This window comes from Diuraphis noxia, unplaced genomic scaffold, assembly GCF_037042655.1.
Source record: "Diuraphis noxia isolate RWA-SAM2 unplaced genomic scaffold, SU_Dnox_SAM2 contig0002, whole genome shotgun sequence".
Classification (NCBI taxonomy): domain Eukaryota; kingdom Metazoa; phylum Arthropoda; class Insecta; order Hemiptera; family Aphididae; genus Diuraphis; species Diuraphis noxia.
The window spans coordinates 5849495-5861502 of NW_028301712.1; the positions used below are offsets into that span (position 1 = coordinate 5849495).

Here is a 12008-nt window from a genome sequence, read left to right on the forward strand (position 1 = left end):
CTAGCGGTAAGACCCACGATGTAGATATAATAATAATAATATTATCTATATCGTCCACAAAACACAACCGCGACATGTTTTTGTCCATTCTATGACTCGGTTACCCGGTTCGACCAAAATCATAATAAAAATATTTTATCAATAATCATAATGACAATTTCGTATTGGCATATTTTGGCATTTAGTATTTTACTATTTACCATTTGGCGGTAAAGTGTAGCTCACCCGGTCACCCGTGCTCGTCGTCGCCAGTTTACACTAACTTACGACTCACGACTTCACGAGTCGCGATATCGTTATTGCGTTAAAGCGTGTCGGTTACGCGCTCAAAAGGAAATTGCTGAAATATAATGACAATTTTATCGTTATTTGTTTCCTCCTTGCCGTTTATTTGACGCATTATAATATGTATAAATATAATCTATTATTTGGTTGCACGAGAGCTATTTAAAGCGGCCGACGTCAGCGTAACTTTCTATATGCAGAATATGCTTTCGACGTTGGCATCTGGCCACTGTCCGATCGTCTGTTGTCTGTTGTCGTCGGCCACCGTAGCTCACGGCTGACGACTACGGCGCGGAAGGGTGGATCATTGTTCAGAGGTTCAGATTGTTCTGAGCTCAGTCGTCCGACGTGAGCGAGTGCCGCGTGATCATGTTCCCATCAGAGGGATTTTTCCGGAACGTGTTCTTCCAGCCCTACAACGACCGAGGCTCGGCTAAAGTGATTAACTCGGCCAAGAGTAAGTCTTAGCACGCACACATCCCATCAGAGGTGTAGCCAGGGCGAGCTAAAGTAGTTAGGCCCTATAATACACTATATCGAAAAAATGATTTCACAAAAACCCTATAGGTAACCTCTCCCTTCACCCATACAAAATTCCTGGTTATGCCAATGCACCCTGACTTAGCTGACGACGAGAATGTGCCATGTGCCCATTTATTACATTTTTGCACCCCATGGTTGTAATTTCAATTTTTCATTTTAGCACATCTTGTGTGTGCATATTTACTTATAGTAATGTAATTAATGCTAATAGTTTGCAGCAAATGCAGTATATCACTTTTTTAGACCAAGGTTTGACTTCTATAATAGCCTGTAGGGTGTTTCTTGTACCAGGTGCCTTGTCACTACCAAAATATAATATACAACTTGATATTGCTCGAATGATGTCGTTGTACATCAATATACATACATTTTTTTTCTTTATTAAAGTTTTTTTGACATAAATCATCTAGCGTCACTAGCTTTACCAACATTTAAAAAAAATATAATAATAAGAAAACGAAACAAAATAACTTAACGATTGTTATTATAATAGCAACATGGCCACATGTGGATAAATCCCTTTACAAATTTTCATTAGTTGGTTAGTTTGTGATGATGACGACTTAACAGGCCGACTGGAGTTTGCTGCCTTAGGTCTTACGTTCTGTGTTGCTATTTTACGTGCAGGGCCTCAGCCCTCCATTTTCTTGTCCTGTCTATTACTTTCCTCGGCCTCCTTTTCCCGCGCCTCCTCTTTTTTAAGGAGACTACCATCTTGTACCTAAAAGATCCTAAACATCTCTTTTGTGCATCATTAAGCACCTTGGTTCTTGCTTAGGTTTTTTGGTGGTAAACCCTCGAAAGCTGGGCTGTATTGAATGGTCGTAACTCGTAAGACGTCCCAGGTATAGGCTCCTTCAGTAACTTTGTAACCTAAGATCTAGACATGAACAGTCGGATCTCTGTAATCCGATAGATATCAAACCAGGGCATTGCTGGATTAACGAAAACACCAGATTAATGAAAGTTCACTTAAGAACACATTTTTACTTATTGGATTTTACATATTTATTTATATTAAAAACCGAATAACATTATCGTATTTTATTCAAATATGTCTATTATGTGTATATACGAGTACATACTAATTTATTACATACTAAGTTCAATTAAGTTTCTGATAAAATGTTAGATGATTAATAATTATTGCTCATTAAAAAAATAGTGTGCAATGTATTTCAATGGATATCAAAATTTATTTACAACCAATAATATTGTATTATAATAAAAATGTGCAATAATAACTAAATTACTATATTATTTTAAATCGATTTGTTAAAATAACGATAATTTTCAACAATATTGCACAACATTTTTCATGGGTGAGATAGGGACAATCATGCATATTATAATTCCTTAGGAAGAAAATTTTGTTAAATTCTGTGTATAATTTATATGTATATGTTTGGTATAACCCAGAGGAAGTTGTGGTATCTTAAACTAGAGGTAGCGTGAACATTTTTCATTCATGAGATAAAAACAATTTTAGGGACTACCCCTCCCCAAAATTCTCGGATAAAATTTTTCACTCGTCATCTACTGACTATTTACCACTAACCCATCAACCCACCCCAAAGACCCAAAAAGCCATAAGATCCGGGTCTCGTAGAACCTTTTTCACACCGCCACTACTTTAAACACCCCCTGTGTGTATCATTGGTTTATAGTATATTCTTAAACAACTCATTTTTATTTACAGATAGTATGCATTTTGTACAACGTCTTGATTTGGAAAAAATTTTGGAAACTCATCGTGGATGTGTGAATTCTGTGAGTTGGAACGATTCTGGATCTTTATTACTTACAGCTGGTGATGATAAACACATAGTCATTACTAATCCATTCTCATATAATGTTCTTGTTGATTTTAAAACAAAACATAAAACCAATATTTTTTGTGCAAAATTTTTACCAACGTCAGACAACCGTATAATTTCATGTGGTGCAGATGGTTCTATTCTCAATCTTGGTAAATATTCATGTGTATTTGGTTATTTAAATTCTATTTGTATTTTTATTTACCTATTAGATTTGGAAAGACCAGAGGAAACAGAGTGGAATTTCTTTACTTGTCACTGTAGTCAATGCTATAAACTAGAAACAATACCCAACGAACCTAATATATTTCTAAGCTGTAGTGAAGATGGTACAGTTCGCCAATATGATCTCAGAACTGGTGCTAAATGTACCATACAACATTGCAATGATGTAAATCAAATGATTTTTATTTAATTATGCATATTATAATACTTACTGTCAACTTTTTTTTATTCAATTCAAACAGCATGAACTCATTGATTGCGGTAAACCTGTTTCTACCATTGCGATAAATCCAGTTAAACCTTATCAACTTGCGATTGCCACAATAGATAGCATAGTTAGAATAGTTGACAGAAGAAAAATTATGAAAAATAGTAAGTCATACGTTTAAAGAGCAACCATTTTATTTATACATAAGTTTTAATAAGGTAGGTATGCGACCCATACCTTTTACTATTATTTCTACCAAGTTTTTTCAGAGTAATATAAATTTACAAGTAAAATATGGGTTTTAGTAATAATCTCAGCTTGTAAATTTGTAATGTAGGAAAAAAATTTCTTATATTTAAATTTCTTTGTTTTCCTTCCAAAATGAAGGTAAACTAATTTTATTTTAAATCTTCTTTTCAGATTTATTTCAAAATATTGTTCCTGAATTTTCCTTTACTGTTCCTCATTTAAATCATCGTGATTATCGTGTAACATCACTTTCATACTCACCTGATGGCAGAGACATGCTTGCCAGCTATTCCCATGAAGAAATATATCTGTTTAGCCTCAGTAAAGATTCTTGTACAACAGCAGTTGCTAACGACTTTTTAGAAAATGCTCCAAGTCCACCGCCATACAGACGGATAAGATTAAGAGGTGACTGGACAGATACTGGTCCTTTATCTCGACCATCTACTGGTATGAAACTATGAAATAATATATGTTGTGTCTCAAGCACCAGGTGCTTAAATTATAGGGTTTTGGGTGCTCAGTCACACTGTGAAGAATTAGGCATCCGGTGACAAGGTTGAGTATCCTCATGGCCACATTGTTTAGAGATACAGAGCCAAGTGCTTTGAAGTATGTATACAGTATACAGTTATTGAGTAGTCAGAACCAGTAGTTAAAATATATATCCTAATAATACTAACAAATTGATTACAAGAAAATTGTATTCATTTTCCATAAAAGATAGAATTCTCAAAATATTTTCATTATTTTTGAGCTTTTCATTGGCATGAGAGATTTTTAGTTTTTTTAAAAATGTATTCAATAAATAATATTTGGCTCAGTCTAAAAACTTGAAACAAGATTCCTCATGAGTTGTTATAGAGTATTAAAAATAAAAACTAATAAGTTACATTAATTAGTACTAAAAGCTGACAGACGGTCTTCACTCAAAATTATGTTTGATATACAATGATTTTATATCAATTAATTCAAATTTTACACTTCAGTGACCCCATGTCATTTGATGCATGTTACAGTGGTATCTACATGTCCAACAGTCCAACTCATTTATTGTATTCTGCTATAATTTTTGTGAAAAACTATATATTTTTAGATAATATTTCTTATAGTTGATTTGTTAGTTATTAGGAAATACTTAAGATTCAAATTAACTGGGGAGCTAATCTGTAAAACTACTGTTCACTGTATAGCGCTCAGCTCTGTGCCTCTGAATGGAGTGGCTCAGTGTCTGATATTCGCCCAGCGCCCTATTATTCCTTTGAGTGTTCAGTGCTCTAAATTTAGTGATTAATATTTTTAAAAGTAGTAAATGAACCAATTAGAACGAAAAATGTAATAGTTTAATTGAATTGTAAATGATTTAACATACACATTATATAAGAAAATAATGTAATTTATTAAGTTGTTCGTACGAAATTAAATTAAATATTCTCTTATATTAAAAGTTACATAATATATAATTATAAATTTATTTGTAGTATAATGTTGTTGAGAGTATAAATAAAAAAATAAAAGTTCTCACTTTGATTCCACACTAATATTTAAGTTTAGGCTACAAACCACTCCTTATGTATCAAAATACTTAATCAAATGTTTCATTATTTATGCCATGTAGATAATACTGATAATCTTTCAACGTCAATAATACAGTCTCAAATTATGGATCGAATGAATGAAATGCTGATTAATGTGTTAAACACACCATTATATTCTGTCTTTTTACGAAATTGTGAGTGAATGAATTTTAAATCCTCATTATTTTATATTGATGTATAGAATTATATATAATATGTTGATCATATTTTAGGGAGATCAAATTATTCTCCACCAGTTTCAGCATCTTTGAGACATATTAATAGTACAATTGAACCACAAGGTGAATCAGACGAATTTGATGTTCATCACAATGATGATAGTAACCTAAACTATGAAAGAATGGCTCTTGAAGTGTAAGTTAAAACATTTTTTTACATTCTTTTTTCTAAGTTTATTTATAATTATTTCACCTATTAGAAAAATAATAATACGGTACTCAATTATAAATGCCAATTGAAGCTTGTATTAGTTAACAATATTAATAAATAAATAATACATTTGTAAATATGAAAAAATATGTAGTTTGAAAATTAGTTTAATGACAATTTTTAAATTAATTTGAATTTCCCTTATATTAGGTTAGTCTTATGGTTAAAATTGTATATTATCCTATTATTATCAGCAATCATATTATTTTAACAATAATATTTATGCATAATTATTTATTATAGCGCCAGATCAAATGAAAATAATATTGAACAGTCTACTTCAAATAGCTATTACCAAAAAGTTAAAAATAAATCAAATACTAATAAAAAACCTCCAGTATTTGATGATTTTGTTGCACTCCAAGCAATTAAAGCACAGTATAAAGGTCACAGAAATGCTAGGTAAATCCACTATATTTTGATGGTAAATTGTCAAAATAATGTGTTTTTTAAACTTTTTCAGAACTTTAATTAAAGAGGCAACATTCTGGGGCAATGATTTCATTATGTCAGGCAGTGATTGTGGACATGTGTTTGTATGGGATCGCTATACATGTGAAATAGTGATGTTGCTAATGGCAGATGCTCATGTAGTTAATTGTATTCAACCACATCCTAGTAGGCTTTTATTAGCAACTTCTGGCATTGATCATAATGTTAAACTCTGGAGTCCAAAAAGTGTTGATGTAATGTTTTTTCAATCGTTTGCTACAGAGGTAAAAACTAAAAAGTTAACTATACATTTTATACTTAAATAATTAATTTTTGATTACATTTTTATTTTAATTATTGAAATGCTTATGTATATTATGTCACTTATGAGTTGTGCACATATGATCACAATTTGTTAGTTTTAACTTGTATATATTGTGTTTAATAGTATTTTGAACAAAAATCTCACAAATAAAAGTATTAAACCAAAAATACTCCTACTTCGTTAAAAAAAAATCATTAGATATATTATTTATTTATTTATTATACAGGTTGATTCATGAGGCGTAAAACACTCATTATTTATAAAAACTATTTACTTTTTTCAAAATTTTAGGTACATGGTGTTCTAAAACTATATACATTTTTAATATTTTTCACTCTTATATTTATTAGGTAAACCACTATTAACTTTTGATTTTTAAATGGCAACCTATATTAAAAATATCATAAATTAACAAGACTATTTTTTAAAATAAATTTTCACGTTTAAATTTTTATTTTTCGTTAATCCGTTGACGAGATATAGTCTCCCAAAGTACATTTTAATGAGGATTGTTTGGCCAATAAAGATTATGGAATGTTGCTATTAGGTGTATGTAATGTACATTGAAGACTGAGGAGAGAAGGGAGATAAAGAGGCTAATAATTAATGAGTATACATTTTATATAAAACTTGAGCATCTCTGCGATTTTGTATTTCATGTGTGAGTTTTTATTTTTGGTAGCTTCTGCTTATAATTTGTTTTTAGATTTGACGTTAAGATCAGTATCTTTGACTGTAGGGTCTCCTGGGATAGTGTTTTTTTTTTTTTTTAAGCTGATTTCCAAACTGTGCATTCTTTGAAGTTAATATTGTGGTCATGGGCGGATAGGCCTGCCGGGCATTTACCGGTGGGCCTCCCTTCGTATTTCGGTAATGGTGCCCTTTAATATCATGTTTTATTAAATTTTTTTAGTTTCTTAAATATTGTGTATTTCCCTAATAATTACAACCCTAGTAAACCAAATTATAACTATTATTGAACTGATATTATCAACAATCCGAGTACGTTAGATGATTTTTTTGTTTTCAAGTCCCCCCTCCAATTGAACAGTCCTACGTACGCCATTGTTATTACCTAAATTGAAAATAGTATACGATATTATAGGAATCATGTTAGTAGTGAAAGGGAAAGTACTTGCTACCTTCAAGTGTATGCAAATAGTGGATATTTAAAATTAACGGGTTTCCTTAATATACAAATTAGATGATGTTTGTATAAGGTACATTTTAGAGTTCTCTTCTGCTTAGGTTTATAAAAGTCCATTTAGGACCATTATTGCTTCTAAAATGATTTTATTTGTGACCTATTTCTGTCTAATGTCGCCTCCATATCCAGCAATTAATTGACTCTTTTCACTGTGTTATACTATCTCTGCCGAGGCCTGCATCTGGGTCTTTTCTCAGGTATATTGTTTTCCGTGACTTAATTATTGAATGAGCTCCCAGCTCACTTGACATATTCTGTCCATTCCAACCTATTTCTGGTTAAGAATTGACATGTTTTGGAGCTCAACTAAGTTTACATTCAAGCAGTTAAATACAATTTAAACCTTAGGTATTGCACTATTATCTAATTAGATAAATCACATAAAGTCAAAATATATTTTTGTTAATATTTTAATTTATATTTTAATTTCAGTTAGTTGAAAGGAATAAGTTAATGATGGAACAATCAAAAGATATAGTTACAGTATCACCATTATTAATAGTGCGAATGCTTTCTTATTTCAATCGACTTAGACGAGGTTAGTAAACTCATATATTTTATACTTATTTTAATTATTTAAAGTAGTGTTATCTAACTCAAATGACTAAAGAGCCATAATATATATTTATACATCAAACATTCATAGGCCTAAACATTTTTGTAGAGATTTTTTTTTACTTATCTCTTAAAATATAGTTAAAATAAAACAAAATGTATTTATATTAATTATTACTGCAGTTATTACATTTACCACTTGGTATAAAAAATATGCTACAATATGTATCATGGTATTTAGTATTTACATTAATTCATGATGAATGATGAATTTAATTAAATCATAAAATTTACATTACGTTACAAAAATAACCATTAAAAATTGCAAGTATTATTATTCTGATATTAATGAATATTAAAATTTTTGAACGGTTACAAGTCACATTGGTTTGCGGTCTTCAGGTGGCTTGTTTGAAATTATTGATTTAAAATATATTATGAAGATAATGTTACACCTGCATGTGTTACCTCCATCTTACAAATGTTAAACATTGAAAAAACTGTTTTGTACAGGAAAAATTCAAGAAGGTTTGAGTCATAACTAAGAAATATTATTTTCACCTCATTAAAAGGAAAACTTAGGTTATAAAGTATTGTTTTTTATTTTAAACATCTGAACTACAAAAAAAGTTATTTAAGTTTGAAAAACACAAAAAAAAAAATGGATTTTGAAACAATGAGAATTTTTTCGTAAATGTGATATAAAAAAAAATATATAAAAATTATATCATGTTTAATGTTTTTAACTATATTAAATATGTTGTATATAATTTACAGTATTGACTATCACCACAGGCTGAATGGTTCTATCTCTCTCTAAAATCTCTCTAAAACAGTTTTTGCTATGTTGTACATATTTTGTAGTATGGTGACAACACAATACGCTGTTGAAGTGTCTTCTTCATTAACCTAGCCCAATAAAAAAAATTAATTTAGTCACAACCATAATCATTTATATTTTATACCTATTAAAGTTTATTTTTATTTTACAAGGAATTTAAAATGTAGTGAACTCATATAATTTTGATAGTATTACGAGGTATATTATGTATAATACTTAAGTATAATAATGAATAATAATTTTTACCATACTTAATGTACAGCATAACCTCTATTTAACAAACTTAATGGTTTCTTGAAGAAAATTTTTTGTATAACAATTTTGTTATGAAAAATTATTGTTTTTTCACATAAAAACTCATATTTATTGAATGAAATTAATGTAATAATAGCTGTGCTTTGTGAAACTATATTCTTTCAGATATTCTTTTGCATATAATTAAAAAAAATTTTTTAATAACAAAATCTAATGGATCTTATGATTTACAATTTCTCTTTTCAACAAACAAACTTTATTTTGGAGGAGCATGCAACACTTACTAATGAATATTAACTGTCATTGTTTTTATTTTACTTTTTAAAATGTGATGTAATTAATTAGTATTTATTGCTAAATATTTGTTCATTACCAGTCTTTTTTTTCTTTCAGATCGACTTTTGAACAGAGCGAATACTAATAATACTTCCTAATCCATATAAATCAGATGGATACTTTTTTTTATTATTGTACGTGGTGATATTATAATCAAATTTTTCAAATATGGCACAGACAGAATCTAGTTCAGATTAAACTTAAAAGAAAAAATTTTAAATAATATTACTCAACAGTCTTTTTTACTTTTATCTTATTTTTATTGCGTTTAAACATTTCATGATCTAACTTCTACAAATTATAGTATATTATGCATACTTGATGTTTTTTCTCTCATATCTGAAATTGAAATATATATATATATTTTTTTTATCAGCTTTTACTACATTAACTATTGCAGCTCAACAATTAACTTATTTATACAGAAAAAAATAGATATTTTATCATTAGATGATGTAGTCAATTTAATATGGTCTTCTAATTAGCAATCTGGACTATCCAGGAGCTCCCTTATGAAGTTCAAAATAAATTTGACACAATTGTTTTTATGATTTATATTTTTAAGTTCTTAAATATTAAGGCTTTCATTTCCAAATCTCTCTATTTTTAATTGCACATATTGAATCATTCTATTTTGATAAAAAAAAATACAGTTAACCTTTACCTTTTTTTTTTGTGTTATCAACAACGCTGCTGAATCTGCTAGCGCATTACGTCGACCTAAAAATCAAACAATATGAGGTTTGAACTATATAATAAAAAATTGTATGTTATACTATTACTGTAAATATTAAAATCCTACAACTGTAACACTTTTTTTTGCATATGGCGTTATTTCCGGGAGTAGGCATGAAGGCCTAGTTCGGACGCCTATTTGGCAGAATTCAACCTAACTGTAACGCTAAATTTCTATAAATCTTAAAACAAAATTATTATTTATGTTGAAATTAAAGATTTCAATCTTAGTGTCACTCCTTAGAAGGTCCATTGCTCAGCTCTTGATATTTTGTTCTATACCTGTTTGTTGCTTAAATGTAAATATAATGGCAAATGTTCAATATTTGTGTTCCTTAGTTAATTTAAAGATCTGATAGTAATAAATTAAATTTTATGATTTGATAGATCTTTAAGATTTCTTTTAGTTTTATTACCCACTTATTTGCATTTAGTCATAATAATAGAAAATAAATTATTTTATTATTAATATGCTAAGTTTCGTTTGTTTGTCTCAATAAATTCCAATATGAATTGAAAATTTTATTTTGTAGTATTTGTAAGTCCCTAAACAAAATGGAATGCCCCCCCCCACACTAAAATTCAATAACAAACAAATTTCACTTCACCAGTCAACCAAATATTTAGGTATCATTCAATAAAAGATAAACCTGGTTAAACCACGCCAAGCAAAAACTCAAACAACTAAACTCTTACCTTCATCTACTTAAATCTAACTTGAGTCTTAAAAATAAATTATTGCTTTACAAAACTATTTTCAGACCTATGTGGTCATATGGCATCCAAATTTGGGGTTCAGTTAAATCCACAAACATTTTTCCTAACCAAGCCTTTTAATCAATTACCCTTACTTATCACTGGTGCTCCGTGGTACATAACAAATGCAGCTCTCATTAACGACCTAAAAATTCAAACAGTAAACGAGCTTGCTAAAAACCACTACAAAATTTTCTACTCTAAATTAAATTACCATATAAACATTATAAACCAATTAACTAAAAACATGTCCACTCCATGTTACAAATTCCATGTCGTCTTAAAAGAAACTGGTTTAGAGATTTTCTAAAATAGAAAAAATATATATTTAAAATAGAGTAAAAAATAAGATTATTTCTGAGGTTCTGTTACTGATTAGTCTCCTCTTCATGAGGTTCATGTTATTTTTGTATACTCGTATACAATCCTGTCATCCTTAGTTCTTATTGTTTTTGTTGCTAACCTAACCTATATTTGCAAGCAATACGAAGAGAAATTTAGATTTTACACCTATATCCTATCTTAATAATTATTTTATTGTGTTAATTTTTTATTTAATATTTTTAAAATTACGATTAAATAATTGTTCTAAATATTGTGTTTATAATGTAGGTATACAAATAATATTGAAAGAATTATGTGTTAATATTTTTTTTATGTTTGAATTGTGATTATTTTGTATTGAACTTTGATTGTCTATAACTTAAATATATAGTACAATAATTAAATTGTATACTTTGACATATTCAGCAAATATACCAATAGTATAAATTACTATGTATCAGTAGAAGAAAATTAAAGTTTCAAATAGAAAATTATGATTATTATTTAATTTCCTTATTTGTTTAAAACAGGTTTATGTTTATTTCATTGTATTTGTACTATACTTAACTAAAGCAGTACTTTAATCAATCATTTGGTGGAGCTTGTTTGCAGAGACTGCACTACCTTTTGCGAGGCACTGGTCAAAATGTATTCTACCAATAACCATTGTCATCTAAAGCCTATAATCTATACGATTTCTATATAAAATATTAAATTAAATCATGTAAAGAAAATGCCAATCTAAATAACTGATAAAATTTTCAAGTACCTAGGACTTATACTTTTTGAATAATAACAAATATTTAAAATCGTTTGAGGATAAATCGTTATCGTTATGCTATTTCGTAAAAATTTAAAATTCAAACGCACTTAACATTTTTCCTATAA

General features: G+C 28.9%; 1 protein-coding gene across 1 annotated transcript; it reads left to right on the forward strand.

Moving 5' to 3' along the window:
- The first annotated feature begins 62 nt into the window (after nucleotides 1-62).
- LOC107167724 (DDB1- and CUL4-associated factor 6-like) lies at nucleotides 63-11611 on the forward strand. The gene is made up of 11 exons (XM_089221529.1): nucleotides 63-742; nucleotides 2528-2797; nucleotides 2858-3036; nucleotides 3113-3242; nucleotides 3499-3777; nucleotides 4946-5059; nucleotides 5138-5279; nucleotides 5598-5756; nucleotides 5818-6070; nucleotides 7751-7856; nucleotides 9363-11611. Exons 1-11 carry the CDS (start codon nucleotides 655-657, stop codon nucleotides 9401-9403), a joined length of 1761 nt encoding a protein of 586 aa, XP_089077655.1. The 5' UTR covers nucleotides 63-654; the 3' UTR covers nucleotides 9404-11611.
- Nucleotides 11612-12008: the final 397 nt, after the last annotated feature.

Coding starts and splice junctions, on each gene's coding strand:
- LOC107167724 (XM_089221529.1), top strand. CDS start 655: ATGTTCCCATCAGAGGGATTTTTCCGGAACGTGTTCTTCCAGCCCTAC. Junction 743..2,527: donor AGTGATTAACTCGGCCAAGA/GTAAGTCTTAGC, acceptor TTTTATTTACAG/ATAGTATGCATTTTGTACAA. Junction 5,757..5,817: donor AAAGGTCACAGAAATGCTAG/GTAAATCCACTA, acceptor AAACTTTTTCAG/AACTTTAATTAAAGAGGCAA.